The 19,188-nt window shown below is 33.8% G+C and overlaps 2 protein-coding genes across 4 annotated transcripts in view; one reads left to right on the forward strand and one right to left on the reverse strand.

The window, feature by feature from the left end:
• Positions 1–2,180: 2,180 nt before the first annotated feature.
• SYCP3 (synaptonemal complex protein 3) lies at positions 2,181–12,604 on the forward strand. Of its 3 annotated transcripts, none has more exons than XM_029954062.1 (9): positions 2,181–2,260; positions 3,091–3,238; positions 3,738–3,804; positions 3,954–3,988; positions 5,542–5,659; positions 6,468–6,567; positions 9,233–9,331; positions 12,014–12,118; positions 12,251–12,604. In XM_029954062.1, the coding sequence occupies exons 2-9, from the start codon at positions 3,109–3,111 to the stop codon at positions 12,302–12,304; spliced, it is 708 nt and encodes a 235-aa protein (XP_029809922.1). In that variant the 5' UTR covers positions 2,181–2,260; positions 3,091–3,108; the 3' UTR covers positions 12,305–12,604. The 3 variants fall into 3 exon arrangements, with proteins under 3 accessions (XP_029809922.1, XP_029809923.1, XP_029809924.1); XM_029954063.1 differs by lacking the exon at positions 2,181–2,260 and adding an exon at positions 2,311–2,401; XM_029954064.1 differs by lacking the exon at positions 2,181–2,260 and adding an exon at positions 2,522–2,541.
• CHPT1 (choline phosphotransferase 1) overlaps positions 12,156–19,188 on the reverse strand; it is a gene marked incomplete at its 5' end in the record, with an annotated part of 31,330 nt that continues 24,297 nt past the window's right edge. Inside the window, 4 exons of the mRNA XM_029955432.1 lie at positions 12,156–12,330; positions 14,668–14,867; positions 17,300–17,425; positions 17,885–18,043. Of these exons, the coding sequence (XP_029811292.1) occupies positions 14,736–14,867; positions 17,300–17,425; positions 17,885–18,043 (417 nt within the window). The remainder of the gene's footprint in view (positions 12,331–14,667; positions 14,868–17,299; positions 17,426–17,884; positions 18,044–19,188) is intronic.

The following is a 19,188-nucleotide window of genomic DNA, read 5'->3' on the forward strand; positions in this document are numbered from 1 at the left end:
TTAGCGAACTACAAATAGCTACATTTTCAAAAAGAGCAACATTCCATAAAACCTACAAGCAGCAGCATTCTTGTTAATAGAAACCTTAGAAACATAACCTTTAAAACAGGGAAGAATGTCCAGTATTGATGCTTCTATTCTCTTTGTACTGAACATTCTAGCAAGTGCAGTCAGAAAAGGAAGGGGAAAAAGAGCCTAAGAATTAGAAACAAAAATGTCACTATTCAGATGATACAATTATAAAATCTCAGCTTCTACAAATTATTAGAAGTAATAAATGTTTAGCAAGTTCCTGGGTAGAAGATCAATATCAGAAATCAACTTGATTCTTAAATAACAACAGTTAGAACAAAATAACAATAAAATATAATTTAGAAGTAAATCAAACGCTGCACAGAGAAAAAAGACTAACTTTACTGACAGATATTAAAGAAGGTCTAAACGAAAAATATAGTATATTCAAGCACAGAAGACTCCATTTACCCAAACTGAGCTACAGATTCAGTGCAATTCCAGTAAAAATCCAACATTCCCTCGACCCCCATGAAACTTGAAAAACAGATTCTAAAGTTTACATGAAAAGTAAAAGTTCAAGAATACACAGAATACTCCTAAGGAAATTAAATATGGTGTAAGACTTGCTCTATTAGACACCAAAGATTTAATTGAGCTGGAATGATGAAAAGCTCTTGTTTGGGCACAGGGGTAGGCGGACCAACCCGTGGAATAGGATAAAGACACAGACTCAAAAACATATAGAAACTTGTCATACGAACATGGCTGTTACAGGGAAAGTATGCACTATTCAATCAATTGGGTTCCACATAGGGCAAAACAAAGTAATTGGATTCTACCTCAACACTAGGCACAAAAATCGATTCTAAACACTTTTAAAACATTAAAACCTTTATATTTTTGTGACTTCAGAATAAAGATGTTTCTTTGAGAAGATACAGAAAAACCATCATAAAGATTAATATTCAGTATAAAGACACAAGTCAATTTACAAAACCCCAAATAAGATATTTTTAAGTAAAAGGAAATGCAAATGGGTGATAAGCATTAACAAGAGCTTAATCTTACAAGCGATTACAGAAATATAAAGACCCCAAAGTAGTATCATTTTATACCCACTAGAATGGCAAAATTAAGAAATGTGACTATTCTAGGGGCACCTGTCTGGCTCATTTGGGTAAGACAGACTTCCACTCAGGTCATGATCTCATGGCTCCTGAGTTCGAGCCCCAATCCCGCTTGGGCTCCTCAATCCCCCTTTCTCTCTGTCGCATCCCTGCTCTGCTCCCTCTCTCAAACATAAATAAGCTTGGGGGGGAAAAAGAAGAAATCTTACTGTTCCAAGTGGTGAGTGAATTGAACAATGGGAATTCTGTCGGTGGGAGTATAAATTGGAAACCAGTTGCCCATTACTGAATTATCATCCAGCTTATGACCTAGCAACTTCATACCTAGATTGTCTGCAAAAACTTTAGCTCTACGTAGATCAGAATTTCACAGAAGGCATTGTTTATGCAGGTTGTACTCTGAAAGCACCCACACATTCATGGAATAAACTACGGATCATTGAATTACAATAAAATATTATACAGCAGTGAAAATGAAAGAACTATGGCTACACCTAATAATATAGATTCTCTTAGTGAGGTAATGTGAAGAGAGGCAGAATATTACAAACAAAACGGTATGTTTTTGTTGTTGTTGTTGTTGTTCGGCCCAAACGCAAACAAAACCAACCAAGGTTAAAGGCACTTATGTGTGGTAACAAAACTTAGGAAACAGGAAGAAGGAAGATTTACACAAAATCTGAGATAATTAAAAAAGTATCTCTGAAAGGGGAATGGTGGGGAATGGGCTAGAAAGGCAATCTTGAGTAGATTCCAAAAGTTCCGGTAAAATCCTACATCACAAAAAATGCAATGTGTTCACCATGTTTCATAACTTACATATTCTTCTGCAACTTTCAAATGTTACAAAAAATTGAAACATATTAAAAAACAAAACTAGAAGAGAACATACCTCAAGCGCGGTACACGCTCAAGCTACCGCCTGCAAAGCACGCCGGGCTGTGGTCTCAGTCTCGAGGTCCGTTACCGTGGGGGGCGGAGCCTTTGGCCTTCCACACCCTTGCGCGTGACCACCAGCCAATCAGCGACGCTTCCAAACGAGGGGCGCCCGGCTTTTCTCCCGCGGGATTTTTGAGTTGCCTCAGAGGAGCGTCGCGGCAGTCAAGCGGTTACCTGAGGTGGGGATCTGGAGTGGTGGGGCCACCCGTAGAGGGATCTATAGCTGTGGCGATCGGCCATTGTGGGGTTTTTTTCAGGCGGGAGGACGGGAAGACTGTCTAGCGCGGAGTCCGCGCTAGAGGCTTCTCTCAATTTGTGAGGTAAATCTTTCCGATTGGCACCACCTGGGTGGGGCCTCTGACAGGAAAATTAAGTCAGTGAACTTCAGCCAAGGCAGGGCAGTGAGCGGGCGAGGGACGAGGGACGGATGGAAAGCTGCGGGCTGAGCAGGGTTTGACAGGTCTCAACGCCCTAGACAAGTTTCTATCTGGGAGGCTGGTGGGCCTTAGTCTGGGTCGCGTCTCTGCCTCGTCCCCGCCCCCAAACATGTCAGAAACAATTAAAATGAACTGAGGGCTTTTCTTCATTTTCCCTCGATGTCTATGTTGTGAAAAATCTTACGTGGAATTGTGATTTTCCGAGGCGCAGATTACAGAACGTTTTTATTTTAAATTTAGTTTGCTGTCAACGTACTTTGGGGCATGCCCACAACCGATCCTGTCAACAACTACAACCTCGCTTTATGACTGAAGTGCGCACACTAGATTTCCCCGAATTTAGCCGGAATCTGGCGGAGGAGGAACTAAAATTCCTATCTCAGTCCTCGGAGGCGAACTCTCCGTCGATGCTATCATTATCTTTTTTGTTAACTTTTGGGCCAACAGATTGAGGAGACGCCCTAAATACTATTCAGCCAAGAGAATCTTAATCTGATATTGCTAATTTTGAAATTTACCAGTTTCCTTAAGTGGTGTCTTTGGATTCAGAACGTTTGATCTATTTTTTAAAGCCCAGAAAACATCTAAATATGGTGCCATCTGGAAGAAAGCATTCGGGGAAATCTCGGAGGATGTCACTGCAGGATCAGGTCTTACGAGCCTATGACTTTGTGAAAGAAGAGCAAGATCTGAAGGATTCAGAGGAGGATGTCACTAAAGGTACAGTGTATCTACTATTGTCGGGCAGTTACCATGTCTGTACTTCGGGTGTGTTGAATGCACTACATTTTAAACTATAATAAAACTTTATTTGTAAAGCATTTTGAGGTGTTTCATGTTTCTCATTTGGAGTTAGAAAAGGTTACGCAGCATCTCTTGCCTTTACAGTCATTATTCTCCAGATGTCCGATTGACTGAGAAATAAAATATGTAACATTTATGGCATAAATACGTATAATATGTAAAAATAAATAAAAACCTGGCCTACTGTGACATTAAGACAGGAAGACTTGCAAAATTGTTCCTATAAAATGGTCATGGATCCTGACTTAATTGCATCCAAACTGCAGATGACGTACTATATTTATATGTCTGCTTTAAAAAGTTATGTTGGCAAAAAATCCTAAAAGGCCTCAAGATTAAGATATTACACCATGAAAAATTACCACAATTGCATACTTAGTTTTGAAAATATTTTTCGTTCTTATTGTCAATGCAGGGAAGATTCCAGGAATTCATAAGCGTGGGAAGAAAAGGACATCTGCAGGAATATTTGAAGATATGGGGTGATGTGCTCAAAATAATTTTTGCCTGTCACATAAAGTACTTTAAGCAAAGTCTACTTTGGTTGTCCGGCAACTATTGTATGTAAAATACTGGGTGTGTGATATTTTGATTCTTAATTAAAAGTTTTTTTTTTAATGTAATTTCACAGGGGTGAAGTACACACTATACTGGAAAGACTTGGAGGTATGTTTTAGGAGACATCTGTATTTTAAGAAAATTATTTTAAATCCTATAACACATAACTTGTGTAATAGGACCTGTTTATCAGTGAACTACAAGACTGTTACCTAATGCCCTGTCCTCATATATAAGATTTTGTGTACGTATGTGTGATTCAACTACATAGCCTTCCTTACTTAACCTTCTCCAGTTGTCAGTGTGATGAGTAAGAATGGTACTAACAATGGTGAGATAAGAATGGTGTTTTTATTTTATACATGTTTGAGTTTAATGGACTGTGAAATTTTAGAACAAAAATGGAGGGGTAAAGTCTCTACTCCTCTTTTGTATGGACTTTACAAAGTCAGAGACCAAGTGCTACAAACACACGTGTATGTATATATGTCAGTTTTTCATTTTCTCGGTTATTTTCTATGACATTCCTTTGTTCTTTAGGAGGGGCAGTATAAATTGAAGCCTTTAAAATACCTCTTTATTGTTGTTTTTTACGTTATTAAACTATATAGTTGAGAAAGGTAACCCTGCTAGCTAAAAAGAGATATATAATAGGATTAAAAGTTCATAAACTTTAAATGGTATATGAAATATTAGTTACATTTACTGTATCAGGGGATAGTATTCTGAAAAACAAGTCAGTATTTGGCTCCTCTCTACGAATTATTTATTCAGCCGAGTGTATTTTCAAGGCTTCCATCTATTTTGTGGTGGAAAAATGTTTGTTTTATAATGTCTTCTAAATTTATGATAGGTGGGTATTGAAAATATATTTGTATAATACTACAGATCCATCATGATTCCTGAAAAATAACTGTTAATGCAAAGTTCCCTATGCATGTATTTAGCAAAGTATTATTTGAAGTATTAAAAATTTGATGAAATGCAGTGCTTATGGGTAAAAAAAGCTCCACAAATCACTATGGTGTATACCTGAAACTAATATATAACATTGTGTGTCATCTATAATTCAATAAGAAAAAAATTTTTCCTTTAATAAGTTCAGATAAAAAGTTCCATGAAAGTATTTAAAAGGGTCTTGAATGAATTGATTGAATATTTACTTAAGATTTTTCTATGCTTGTATTGTGCTTCTTTTGGTAAAAATTATAAAGTATCACTGTATTTTTAAAAATAATTTTATTATTTAACTGTTAAAAATAATTTTGTGTGTTTCATATGATGAGTTCTAGCAATAACTCATCTAAATGAGGTCTTTCAGTTGGAGAGTATTTTACAAATTTAGAAAAATTTAGCCCTACTAGTATTTTCTCAGGAGATAAAGTCTATCTTTAAGACCCCCTTTTTTTCATGTTTAGCTTTTTCAAATCATCTCAAAATTAAAAAATTAACTCTAGTTAGGAAAGTCAGATTTGGGATACTAATAGCTGAAAGTTTTCTTAGAAAAGAAGCAATCTTGCTTTTTAATATACTTTAAGATTTAATTTTAAATGTCTTTCCAACACTGTTAAACCAACTATACCTCTATTTAATTTGAACATGTGGCAACAAGATAATTTTCTTCAACACTAAGTTTTCATAAGTATTTGTTTTCAATAAAGCTGGCATTAACATGGCTCTTCTTGCCAAGAGAAAAAGACTAGAAATGTATGCCAAGACTTCTCTCAAAAATAGTAACCAGAAAATTGAGAATATTTGGAAAACCCAACAAGAGAAAAGGTAAGATTGTTGGTTTTTCACAGACACAACATTTTTATAATTTCTTAGTATTCATTGGTACAAATTATGAAAAATACTATCATCTTCTATTTATTGGTGTCTCTAGTAAAAAATATATTTGGCTTGTCCTTTCATCTTATAACTGTACTCCTTCATAGACTTGAGATGATTTCCTAGAAATCAATGATTATCTTTTTCTCCATTTAAATAACCATTGAGGTTTTTCTTTTCTATAAAAGTTATTTACATGCATTCTAGAAATTCACAGACTGAATAAAAAGTGAATGTCATATAAATTATGAGTCTTATTGATATTTACCTATTTAACAATGTAGAATCTTACTGTAAATAATCTGTTTATTTTAGCTGATGGCTTAACTGTTACTGTTTACAAAATCATTGTTATACCAAAATGGGGAAAAATTAAGTGAAATATTTCTATTTGGAAATCGTACATATAAACATAGTAACTTCATTTAATCTTTATCATATTGGAACCTATATTTAGTTGGAGAAAATGAGAAGCTGCATGGAGATAAAATGGACTTTTCAGGAAAATGTATATCTATAATAAAACTTCCATAGTTTTTCAGAAGTAAAGCATGTGAGAAGGCTTTTCTGTTAGCTGGTTAGGAAAATCAATACTTCTAGAATCAGCATTAATTTTACTTTTAGGTTCACATCTGAACATTTAAGGAGCCATTATTTCCTTCTTTTATTGTAGTATAAATTATGTCAAATCAATTTTGTTTTGAATTTTTCCATTATTGGTATGAAATATGAAAATATTCATTATTGTGTTCTACAGGAAGAAGCTTAACCGAGAGTATTCTCAGCAATTTCTGGCTTTGTTTCATCAGTGGGATATAGATATGCAGAAAGCTGAGGAACAACAAGAAAAACTATCTGTTTGTATCACATTTAGTTTTATAATTAATCTATTATAATCAAGTGTCAAGGAGGAATGGAGAGCCTAGCTGTGTATATATCTATGACACTCAGCTGGGTTTCACTTCCCATGCTGGTTGTGTTTTGGTCCTGCTGAGTGGTAAACCAGAGAATTATGGGGCATTCCATACTTATAAAAGCTGGTGGCCTTTGCTTTCTAGATTGGTTGTGATTCTTGCAGTTCCAAGTGACAGAAATTGTCAAGGTACAAAAAACATTATTGGGTTATATAAAAGAAGTCCAGGGATAGTTTGGCTTCAGGCATAGCTGGATGCATGTAACGGAGGATTGCTTATATACTGTCATTTGGCTCTCTCAATTCTTAATAGGCTCTTTCAGTGTGATAAGCAAGATAGCTTCTTGCATTTGTAAACTTGCTACAAGTTTAGTAACCCCAGTGGACTAAAATAGACTTTCTCAATAAGTGGCAGAAAGAAAAGTCCTCTGGAGGAAGATGATTGGTCTAGTTTGGACTTTTTGCCCATTCCTGATCTAGTCATTATGGTTAAAACATGGTTTTCTCTTAATGGCCAGACTGTTGTTACCTGCCCATCTCTATGGGAGATGGAAGTGAGCCCCCCCCAATATATAACTATGTTAACTATCCTTTTATTTAATTCTTTCATTTATAAAATTATCACACATTTCTTATTTAAGAGGTAAGGTACTATTCATATTAAATAATCTTAGGGTTGGTTGATCAGCTCAGTTTTATAAATGTTAATATGAAACAACCAAAGGGATGTGTTGAGTAGTCCGTTGGTATGAGTCTGGAGTTCTGGAAAGAGAAATGAGGTGAATTTACAAAATTGGGAATTCTCAACATAAAGACAGCATTTAACCATGATATTGGATAAGATCACCAAGGGAGCTTGTAAATGTAAAAGAGAAGTCTAAGAACTGAGCTCTGGAATAAGTACTTCATTGTTTAGAGTTCAAGAAGATGATGGAGAACCAGAAAAGGAGACTGAGAATGAGTGGCCTAATAATAGGTAGAAAGAAAGTGACTCCAAGTGAAGTCAAGAAACCCTTTTAAGAGAGGGGATAAACTTTGCCATATGCTGTTTATAGGCCAAATAGGGTAGATTTGGCAATGTGGAGGTTGCTAGTGTTCTTGATCAGAATGATTCTGGCAGAAAAGTAAGTGCAAAAAGTTGACTGGAATGAGTATAAGAGAGAATAGGAAAGATAGAAATGGGGTGGTAGCCTGAGTAGAAAAGGAATACGTTTTTTTTGTTTAAGAATGGAGAAAAAGCAACATGTTTGTGTGCTAACAGGAATAATCTTGAGAAAAAGTAAGTAATTGAAAGACAGGGACAGGGGTGCCCAGGTGGCTCAGTCGGTTTAGCAGCTGACTTCAGCTCAGGTCATGATCTCACAGTTCATGGGTTTGAGTCCCGCTTTGGGCTCTGTGCTGACAACTCAGAGCCTGGAGCCAGCTTCTGAATCTGTGTGTCCCTCTCTCTCTTTGCCCCTCCCCTGCTCATGATCTGTCTCTCAAAAATAAATAAATGTTTAAAAAAATGAAAGAGGGGGATAATTGCTGAATTCTTTAGAATGGTTGGGACATATGAAAAAATTGGCTGTCCCAGAGAACAAGGATAGTTCATCCTTAAAAATAGGAAATAAGGTAGAGTATGTGAGCACAGATAGATATATAGGTGTGTAGGTAGATATAGTGATAAAGACCCAGAGTTCTCTTTGGATTACTTCTATTTATTTAGTGAAATAATTAAGGTCATTAGATGGTAGAAAAGATGTTGCTTTTTGAAGTCAGATGAGAAGGTATACTTTCCTGAAGAGTGGGCCAGTGAATAGACTAGGAAAATGTAATTTCCAAGTAGCATGAAGGACCCAATTTAGGCTGTGATCACAGTGATCATAATTTAAAGAGAGACCTGCCACCATAAGTGTGGGGTTTTCTGCAGTCATGACCAGTTGCAGACAGAGTAGCTGGAAAGTTGAATTTGAAGAGTTCAGAGTAATATCTAACACATGGTTACTATGCAGTTTGCTATTGTTAATACTATGTAGAGTATTGTTAATACTATGTATAATGGCAAATACAAAATCTAGGGTATGAGTATTTGAGCAAATGGCTAAAGTTTGATGGGAGACAAAAAACCATTGGTGGAAAGTAGGCCAAGAAACTGAAAATTATTGGAAGGATTACCCATGTTGATACTGAAAGTACCAAGAATTAAAACATATTCTGAGTATTGTTAAGTGTTCCTACTCAATGACTGTTAGGTTTACTACATTATTGTTGTATATGGTGGTGAACTTGGTAATAATAGTTAAAAGTGTTAATTTTTTTAATGTTTATTTTTGAGAGAGACAGTATGAGTGGGGTTGGGGCAGAGAGAGATAGAAAAACAGAGAATCTGAGGCAGGCTCCAGGCTCTGAGCTGTCAGCATAGAGTGTGACGCAGGGCTCCAACTTAGGAGCCAGGAGATCATGACCTGAGCCAAAGTCAAACGCTTAACCAACTGAGCCACCCAGGTACCTCTTAAAACAGTGTTGATTTAAAAACTATATCTTTTAAATTTAATGCAGAATTATTTTTTGCTAAATTATAAATTTTACCCAAATTGTTACAATTTTTTTTTCTTTTACACTTGTAGAACCTGTTCCAACAGCAACAAAAGGCTCTTCAACAATCTAGAATTGTTCAGAGCCAGAGACTGAAAACAATTAGACAGTTACATGAGCAGTTCATAAAGGTGTGTTGCATTTGGTTATGTAATACATTCTTATATAACATTATATTTGGAAATAGAAGATAATTTACTTCTAAGCTTAAGGGAAACATTTTGCTTATATATTTTAAATTCTTAATTACTTTCCATTTTTATTTAAGTGTTAAATATATTTTCATTTTAAGACTCTGATGTTATTGTGGGATTATTAAAGACATAAAATGGTGAATTGGGAATTTTACCTAAGTGTATGTATGATGCATAAAATTCATACTTTATTAACTTTAGTGATAGTTCTCTTAACTAAAAATAGAACATCCATAAATCACTTCTAGGTAGTCTTTTACTTATCTTTGTATCTCTAGTATTTGCTAAATAGAAATTACCCAATTGAAAATGAGGAATATTTTATTCTCTTATGTATTATATATGTACTTTATGGTATATTTACTTTTAGGATTATTACAGTGACTAAAAATAGCTTTTTATGCCAACTTATAATCATGAGATGGTTCAGACATAGAATGAAAAAGCCAGTGATTAAAAATTTGTGGATTGAGAATTTTCTGACACATACGCATTTTAGCAAATTGTGGTTTGTGGCAATGGCCTCTTATTCATGCAGATATATGTTTTTTAAGTATCTGTTCATAGGAGTTCCTTGAAATCCTGCACATACTTTCTTTTCTTTTGATGGGGATGCTTTCAGATAATCTTGCTCAAATATTAAAATGTCACCCTTTTAAAGGAATTGGGATGCTCTAAATAAACTAATAAAATAGTTTAAAACAATTGGTTTTAAAGAATTAGTATGTATGTACATGGAAGTTATGTTTTAAAAGTGTTCCCAATCAGACGCACCTGGGTGGCTCAATTGGTTGAGCGTCTGACTTTGGCTCAGGTCATGATCTCATGGTTCAGTTCGTGAGTTCAAGCCCCATATTGGGTTCCCTGCTGTCATTGCAGAACATGCTTTGGATCCTCTGTCCCCTTCCTTTGCCCCTTCCCTGATTGCGCTCTTTCAAAAATAAGTATGTTTTTTAAAAAAAGTTTCCAATCATCTTGATCTAATGCACTCTAAAAACCACTTGTTAATTGGTGAAGGTAGGTAAAGTACCAGAAAAGATTTCTTCTAAATCTTATTGCTGTTAAACTTAAATTAGGAATTTTAGTATTATATTTGATTCCCTTATTCTTCACATCCAGTTATTAGTAAGTCCTGTAATTTTTGCTGCAATGGTTCTTTCTTTTAATTCCCAAAGTACTATCCCTAGTTTACAACCTCATCATTCTTTGCTTATACTATTAAACCTCAACTGATTTTTCTGTTCATCAAACTACTCTTCATAGGTCTGTCATACTATTTTCCTAAAACATCTTTTCCCTCTTGAAAAAGTCAGTAATTTCTCATTTTCAGTTCTTATGTATTTAAGATCTACACACCCACCCCTCCAGCCCATAATGTGTCCTCTTTTTATGCTTCAATTACTACATTTATCTGGTAATTCCCTCTCCTCCAGATAATTGCTTTCTCTGAACTCACTATGTACTTCCAATATGCTTCTGCTCTTGCCCTAAAATATTTTTATGTTTTCTTTCTCTATTGAAATTGTATTCTTTTGCCAACTAAATCGGAATTATTCCCTAAAGTTTGTACTACATTGCCACTGCAAGTTGCATTTCTATTCCTATGATAAAATTTTGCATTGTTTATGTTTCTTATTGGAATAAGAGTGTAATCATGTATTATAATTTTTTAATTTTTCTACAACACTTAATGTAGTATTTTTTACATATGGGAGTTAGGTGAATAGTAGAGATTTATAACATAATTTGTTTCTCATAAATTGAAAAAAGAGGTATATTATAGATCATTTTATTCCCTGTAATAAATTCACATCCCATTGACTATTAGTCATAGTAACATAATAACTACTTGCTATTTTGAAGGCTTATTAGAAACTTTAAAAATAATGGTTTTCTTTTTTGTTGTTGTTCTATTTTGACCTTAACAACTCATTAACTTGTTATTTTAATTAAAATACACTACTGTCATACCTCCTATAATAACATTTGATCCATGTTTGATGCTTTTTATTCCTTAGTGGGTATCTCGGTTTCTACTATTACTTAGAATATGTTTATTTGGAATAAATAATACACATTATTTAAAGATCCTACCTTTTTAATTTTTTAAAAATTTATTTATTTATTTTGAGAGACACAGTGTGAGCATGGGCAGGGGAGGGGCAGAGAGAGAGAGAGAGAAAGAGAGAGAAAGAGAATCACAAGCAGGCTCTGTGCTTGCCAAAGCCCAACTTGGTGCTCGAACTCATGAACTGTGAGATCATGACCTAAGCCTAAATTAAGAGTTGGATACTTAACCAACTGAGCCACCCAGGCACCTCTTTAATTTTTTTTAACGTTTATTTTTGACAGAGCGAGAGAGAGCATGCAAGTGGGGGGGGTGGGCAGAGAGAGAGGGAGACACAGAATCTGAGGCAGGCTCCAGCCTCTGAGATGTCAGTATAAGAGCCCCATGCAGGGCTCGAACCAACTGACTGCGACATGGTAACCTGAGCCTAAGTCAGATGCTTAACTGACTAAGCCACCCAGGTACACCGGAAGATCCTACTTTTGAAAACTAATTATACAAGTTTAGAAGATGAAAAGTGGTGGTAACTGAACTAGCCTTTTGCGTTTTAGAATATGGAAGACTTTGAAAAGAATCATCATAATCTACTTACCGGCGCACAAAATGAACTTAGAAAAGAAATGGCTATGTTGCAAAAAAAAATTATGATGGAAACTGTAAGTCATTATATTTTAAACTGAGAAAAAATAAGGATTAATGCAAGCATTGAAGTATTTTATTTGCTGAAATATGTATAACACTTATCTAAAAATTAAACAAATGTTTAATATTTCCTTTCACGTTAACAGCAGCAGCAAGAGATGGCAAGCGTTCGAAAGTCTCTTCAATCCATGTTATTCTGATGACTCTTTGAAGGAAGAACTTGAACCTAAATAATATGATACAATTATAACATTAGCTAAGGACATGTAATTCTTTAGAGTGGTTTAAATATTCTAGTTTAAAATAATACATTGTGTTAATCTTTAGCTTCAGTGCAAGAACCCCTTTCTGTTAACCTTCACATAGAGCTGAATAGTTATGTGAGTAGTAGCAATTCCTAAATTATATATACCAAGCCTTCAGTTCTTTAATTGTAATTGTGAATTTATCTCTTTAACACTTGTCAAGTAACTTCGAGCAATAAAAATGATTTAATTTCAGGTTTTGGCTTCAGTGTATCTGTATTAATACCAACAGGTAAAAAGCACAAGTATAAAAGGTTAAATTGTTCTTCCCTAAGAAAAAAACAGACAAAAATCTATGTTATGTATACATCCTATCATATATACTCATTAAGTTACACAACCAATTCTAATTAAAATAAGATTTCAAGAGAAAATCTATTCTATTGACTTATAAAATTTATTAAAAGCAACATAGGTTTGTGTTCAGAAATAAATTAAACTGCTAAAAACTATTAAGAAAACCAAACAAGATCTATAAGTAAACAATTTTAAGATGTGGATTTGTGAATATGTCATTTCCACAAAGACATAAAAATGGCATATAATTGGGCTTGGTCCACAATTAAATGACACATGCCCTTAGTAATGATTAAAAATATATCTAACATACCTAATTACTTATGGTTTAAATACTTCACATCAGTCTTTAAATTACCTAGAAAATACTTTGTTTTTCAGTTTTAACATTCAGTAAATATACAGAAGTTTGATTACATTCATTTTCAGTTAATTTTATACCTCGTCTCTAAAAATGTGCATTTTTTTAAACACAGCATAACATATGAAACACTTGATTTAATACTAAATTGTTTCACATTTATTGAATCAATCAAAACAAAAATATCCCCTTAGGGGAAAAGGAGTGATTTTCTCCTGTTTTTCCATGTTTTAAGTTCTAATTTTTGCCCTTATTACCCACCTTTACCTTAGTTTTAATGTTTTCCAAGTCTTAAAAAATAAGTCCATACTAATTCTCTTTTTCTAATTGTGATAAGTTATACAGGAAGAAACTAATGATTATCTAAGGAGATAGTTCCTAAGTCTTTTTGCATTTTGTAAATGACTTCCGTTTTAAGCCAAAGTTGGAATGTAAATCTTAAGTACTATTTAAAGTAACAATACTTTTAAAAAGTCCTATCCAAACACTTTAAAAAGTTTACCAGTAGAGGCAAAATAAGTACTCCAGAGTGATTTTTATGTTAATTTACATATTTTTTCCTTTTAAGGAATACTACTTTTCACTATTTTTTCAATATGCCTTTTTATTGCCTAAGATCTAGTATTTGTTCATTACTCCTTTAATTTTGATTACTTCATCATATGGCTTATGGTCTAGACTGTTGGATAAAATTAAAAATAAGGTAAGATGGGAATGTGAATCACAATAATCCTTGTAATAGTTCTAATTTTCATAGTGAGCAACATAAATACTTTGAGAGTGGAAAGATAAGAATCAGTACATGATGTATTTAGTGATGGGACAACTGATAATTATATCATCTCCCTATCCTCATGAGTTCAGTGTATTTGAGGTTAATTTGGCTGATATTCTGAAGGGAAGATACTGTCATGTTTTCATAAGTTACTAATTTTCTTATGTCAACTGTGCTTTAGCTGCTGTTTAATGATTCATAAAAGGGAATGTTTAATGTCCATATCAAGGAATGATGTATCATTTGTTTTCTGAACTGGTAAGACCAATTCCTTTTACTAAATACAAATTATAGAAAATTCTAGTAGCCCATTTAAATTCTAGTTGCAAGCAAGTATTTCCTTTTATACTATAGTAATTAACATAACCTTTTGAAAAATGGCTAATTAAAAAAATCATTTCTTATAACATCATTTGACTCAATAATCACAGTATTACAATCCATGAACTTATACAGTATTATGAACTTACTTGTCAATTTTTAGCAATTAAAGTAAGCATTGCCCTTAAGATGGCTAAAATTCTTAAGTCCTAAATTTTTATGTAATCCCTTAGCAATGAAAACCCGAAGTATCTGATAAGGATTTTTGAGATAAAGAGATTCATCTTTAGAACCACAGTAGTTTACTTTCTTATCCTCAGAAAACTGAAATTTCTTTCTTTGGTTTTGTTTTTAACTAATTTATATTTTATAATACTCTGGTAATACCTGTGATCAAAAATGTTGATATACAGTGAGGGCTTCACAATTGAAATAAACATATAAAGGAATCTACAGGACTTAATGTTTTACATTCAAATATAACCTTATTTATTGTATACTAGCCTCCTGCAAAGGGGAATTTCCTTCACTCATAGGTTCCCCTAACTGCTTCTCCTCTTTTCCTTGGGCTATTAGTCAATATGCTTGAGAACCTGTTCAGGTGCTTCATGACATGAAGTCTTGAAGATATTTAGATGAAGGTGTCTTGAAATTTGCAGGCACAAAGCACTAAAGTACATCATCATATCAAATGAAGAAATGACCTTTGGAAGCAAAAAATAAAATGGATTAGGGTCTATCTTTTCTGAAGCAGCAGCTATTTTTCTGTCCCCCTCCCTATCTCACACTGCACATCTCAAACCTTAACCTAAATTCTTCAACAAAAATACTACATTTTAGAGGACTTTCATATATTTCATATTTAGACCTCACTATAATCCTCTGGAACATGCAGGATATTTCACAGTTATAAAAACAGGCTCAGAATGGTAAAAGGCCTAGACAAAAATACAAAAGCTGGAAAGTAACAACTCATCCTCTGACTCTACATTCTTTCAATTTTCTGCTGTGCAACAAAGTCATAAATTTTCTCTTAGAAGGGACTATCAGCCATTTAATAAAATCATCCCATCATATACATTTCTTTTTCCTTTTAATTGGTTATAGGAAATAAAGGCCTGGAAAAGACACCATAGTTGAGGAGAGGTACATACAAAAACGTATTGAATACAAAATTAAGGAGAAAGGCACACTCTAAAAAGTTTATTAGAGACCAGGGGCAAATGTTTCCTTTCAGAGAAAGAAGGCTCACAGCTCTGCCAGTGGAGAGGGAATGCTCACCCATGAGGGGAAAATCTCCCATATCATTTACTTGAAAAGCTCTATTTGACCTTTTCTCTCTGAAGCAAGAACCTTATGTTTTTTATTATTTTAATTGTCATCCACATAATGTTTTTTTGTTGTTTTTTAATTGTGATCCACATAGTGTTTTAGAGAAAACTTCAATTTGCCTTTGTCACCATAATCTCTACCACTGGCATAAACCAGGCCAACTCATTACAAAATAAGTGCTTGAATTTTTTTTTTTAAGTAGGCTTGTGCCCAATGTGGGGCTTGAACTCACGGCCCTGAGATCAAGAGTTACATGCTCCACTCACTGAGCCAGCCAGGCACTTTGCTGCTTGAATTTTTAACACCTGACATTTTAATTATGTTAACAATTCCATTTGGCAATGTATATTTAACTTTAGTAAAAGAAACCCTACATTGACTTTTTAGATATTTTGAATAATTACCCCCATTTTTTAAATTTAGATTGCATTGGACCCCTAAAACTATGTATAGTGGATAGTAAATTAAAATTATTCTGATTTTTGGGGGCTCCTGGGTGGCTCAGTCAGTTAAGCGCCCGGCTTCGGCTCAGGTCATGATCTCACGGTTCGTGGGTTCAAGCCCCGCATCAGGCTCTGTGCTGACAGCTAGCTCAGAGCCTGGAGCCTGCTTCAGATTCTGTGTCTCTCTCTCTCTCTGACCCTTCCCTGCTCATACTCTCTCTCTCTGGCTCTCAAAAATAAATAAAAGACATTAAAAAAAATTTTTTTTAATTACTCTGACTTTCAAACACTTTTTAGACTATTGCCTGAAAAACTTTTAAGGGTTAAGATTTACATCTCACCACCATTTGAAGAATGGAAAACTTTTGAAGGGACCATGAATGGATATTAAACTATTTACTCCAGAAAAAGAGTAATACTATAGAACCTAGCATAAAGGATTATCAGATGTACTGTGGTCCATATACAGAACAGATATATTTTAATGCTTAAATCTAACAAATAGGGTAAATTATTCAAAATATCAAGAGATTCACTGACGGATTTCTTTTAGCACACTTTAATATGTGTTTATATATCATTAACAATTAGGTGAAAGTCACTGAGGTCCAGAGGTAGGGGAAAATAGAGCAAAGTTGTTCAGAACCACTATTAATTGAAGACCATAAAGACAATAACTCAATAAAATAAAAAATTGAATAATGCTCCCTTTATCCATATTTGTGATTAAGGTGTTGACAACAGTGATTTTCTTTTCCTCAGATGGCTAGAGCTTCTCTCTCAGGAAGCTTTATATATTTTATAATAATTTTGAATACAAACTAATATACATATTACCTATATACCACTTTCTTAAGCAGTATGTAGGCAATGAGAATTTAACCTTTGCTTGATGAATCATCATTATTGATCTAATGTCCTTATGAGCCATACAGATACATCAGGTTGCTTAATTCCAGCACAAAATGGTCCCAGAATCCCATACACGGTAATACTGTCTTTTGTTTTGTTTCTGCAGTATTAACCAACAGTTCTTGATGTAATAAGTGCCCACCTTTGCTAACACTAACTCCATCTAATTTACCAGTTTGGTGGGGGAGAAAGATATATTTTTAAGGTACACAGTTGTGTTTTTAAAGATTTAAGTTGTTTGGAAGCCTGATCTCCAGATAATGTGGGCCATTTCTACACACACAGAAAAATAATTAACGGCTTAAAAGGAGTAAATTTTTAATATTCAGAAACATTTACAGTATAAACTAGACAGTGAGGCTATCTGCTAGCTCACTGAAATGACCTAAGCATAGCGCTATCTGACATCTATTAAAAATAAATAAAAATCTTAGCAGAAAAGAACTTACCATTGCTATCCAAAGAACAACATATTCGTCTATAAAATTATTAAAGTATTGGTCTAAAAATAAAAGACCTGGGCCAAAAAAGACAGTGTCTTGAAGATACAGTTCACTTTTGGTCATGTGAGCTATCTATAAAAAAGTAAACAAAATAATTTCACTATTCAATTTTAAATATTTTAGCTTTTATTTTTTCAGGACAGAATTATAACTTTAGTTCACTAGTAAGACAAAGATAAAGAGACCATTTAATCTCACATTTGATCTGGAAATACTGATTCTACAGCTTCTCAAATTCATGACTGGGTAGCTCGTTAAAGTGCCCAATATTTAAATTCCTTGATATCAGAAAGTTATAGTTGATAATTACAACTAAATGGATAATTAAAAGAACTTACAGAAAGGAAATTATCTCCTTGAATCTAGCATTAACTCATTCACAGCTTTACTTAGAGCATGAATAGCTAACTATTTATTGTAATGATAACACCATTAAAAACCTAACCATTGTATGGAATAGTTTCCAGCTTTGTATTTGAAGACCAAGTACATTATTTATACCATGAAACATAAATTAAAAGAATTTCTTACCACCAATTTTTGTGAGACTTTAGCAAAGACACATCCAAACATAAGGGTATAAAGACAAGGATGCTTTTCAAACACATTTGTTGCTGACTTTTTATAGATCATTATTGCCAATATAATAATTATTCCTATGTGGAGTCCAGGTGACAAGACACTAGTGCCCTAAGGGATAGATAAATCAGAAAATCAGCATCATATTTTAGCACTGCATTTATCACAGTGCAAACATTTTCTGAACATATATTTTATGTTAAGAACTAGAAACCTAAAGAAGGAGTATAATGTCCATAGCCTAAAAGAGTATGTAGATCTTAACTGTGCCTTCAAACTTCCACAAAACTATAGGGTTACAAAGAGGTAATATACAGTGCCACAGATGTTTCAGTTTATATACACCACATATTTTAAATAAATAAGCACTAAAAAGTACCAATATGATCTATTCTATACAAAATTTTACTATGCTGAATGCATAGTAAAAATCCAACATTTGGATTGCCAAATTAACATATTTTTGTGCAAATATTGAAATAAAGCTTAACCTGCCAATTTTATTATTTAAGATTTTATTTAATTTTTTTAAATGTTTTATTTACTTTTGCTAGAGAAACAAAGCATGAGTGAGGGAGGGGCAAAGAGAAAGGGAGACACAGAATCCGAAGCTCCAAGCTCTGAGCTGTCAGCACAGAGTCTAACACAGGGCTCGAACCCACAAACCGTGAGATCATGACCTGACCTGAAGGTAGACATTTAACTGACTAAACCACCAGGAACCCCAAGATTTTATTTTTAAATAATCTCTACACCCAACAAGGGGCTCGAATTTACAACCCTGAGATCATGAGTCGCATGCTCGATGAACTGAGATAGCCAGGCATCCCAACCTGCCAATTTTACAAAATATCTTAACCACTGATTAGGAAGAGTTTAATTCTGCCCTGCTCTATATACCAACATCCCCTACTCTCGTGTTTTCTTCTATTTAGACTAAAAATGCCTTCTTGTAAATCCAACCCATTACATTTTTACCTATGTCCATCAGGATTCTCTCAGTACTGCTTATTCTAAACAAAACATTGAAATTTGGTACTAAGGCTTACTAAATCTATAATTACTAATTTAAATATATTTATTAAAACAGCCTTATTCTTATTTATTGTTTACATGTTCTAGGTTAGAATTTACTATAAAATTACAGTAATATTATAAATGCTATAAAATCATATAAGTAAAATACTATGTATACTATATGTTAATAAATTATAAAATTTAGACTAATAAAATAGTGCTTTTATCTGTATTATGGT

The sequence above is a fragment of the Suricata suricatta genome, chromosome 10 (genome assembly GCF_006229205.1).
Source record: "Suricata suricatta isolate VVHF042 chromosome 10, meerkat_22Aug2017_6uvM2_HiC, whole genome shotgun sequence".
NCBI lineage: Eukaryota > Metazoa > Chordata > Mammalia > Carnivora > Herpestidae > Suricata > Suricata suricatta.

Bases quoted from the DNA above. Each gene is read 5' to 3' on its own strand.
- SYCP3 (XM_029954062.1), top strand. From the start codon at position 3,109: ATGGTGCCATCTGGAAGAAAGCATTCGGGGAAATCTCGGAGGATGTCA. The intron at 3,239-3,737 runs GTACAGTGTATC...TTGTCAATGCAG, and splicing joins AGAGGAGGATGTCACTAAAG to GGAAGATTCCAGGAATTCAT. The intron at 12,119-12,250 runs GTAAGTCATTAT...TCACGTTAACAG, and splicing joins AAAAAATTATGATGGAAACT to CAGCAGCAAGAGATGGCAAG.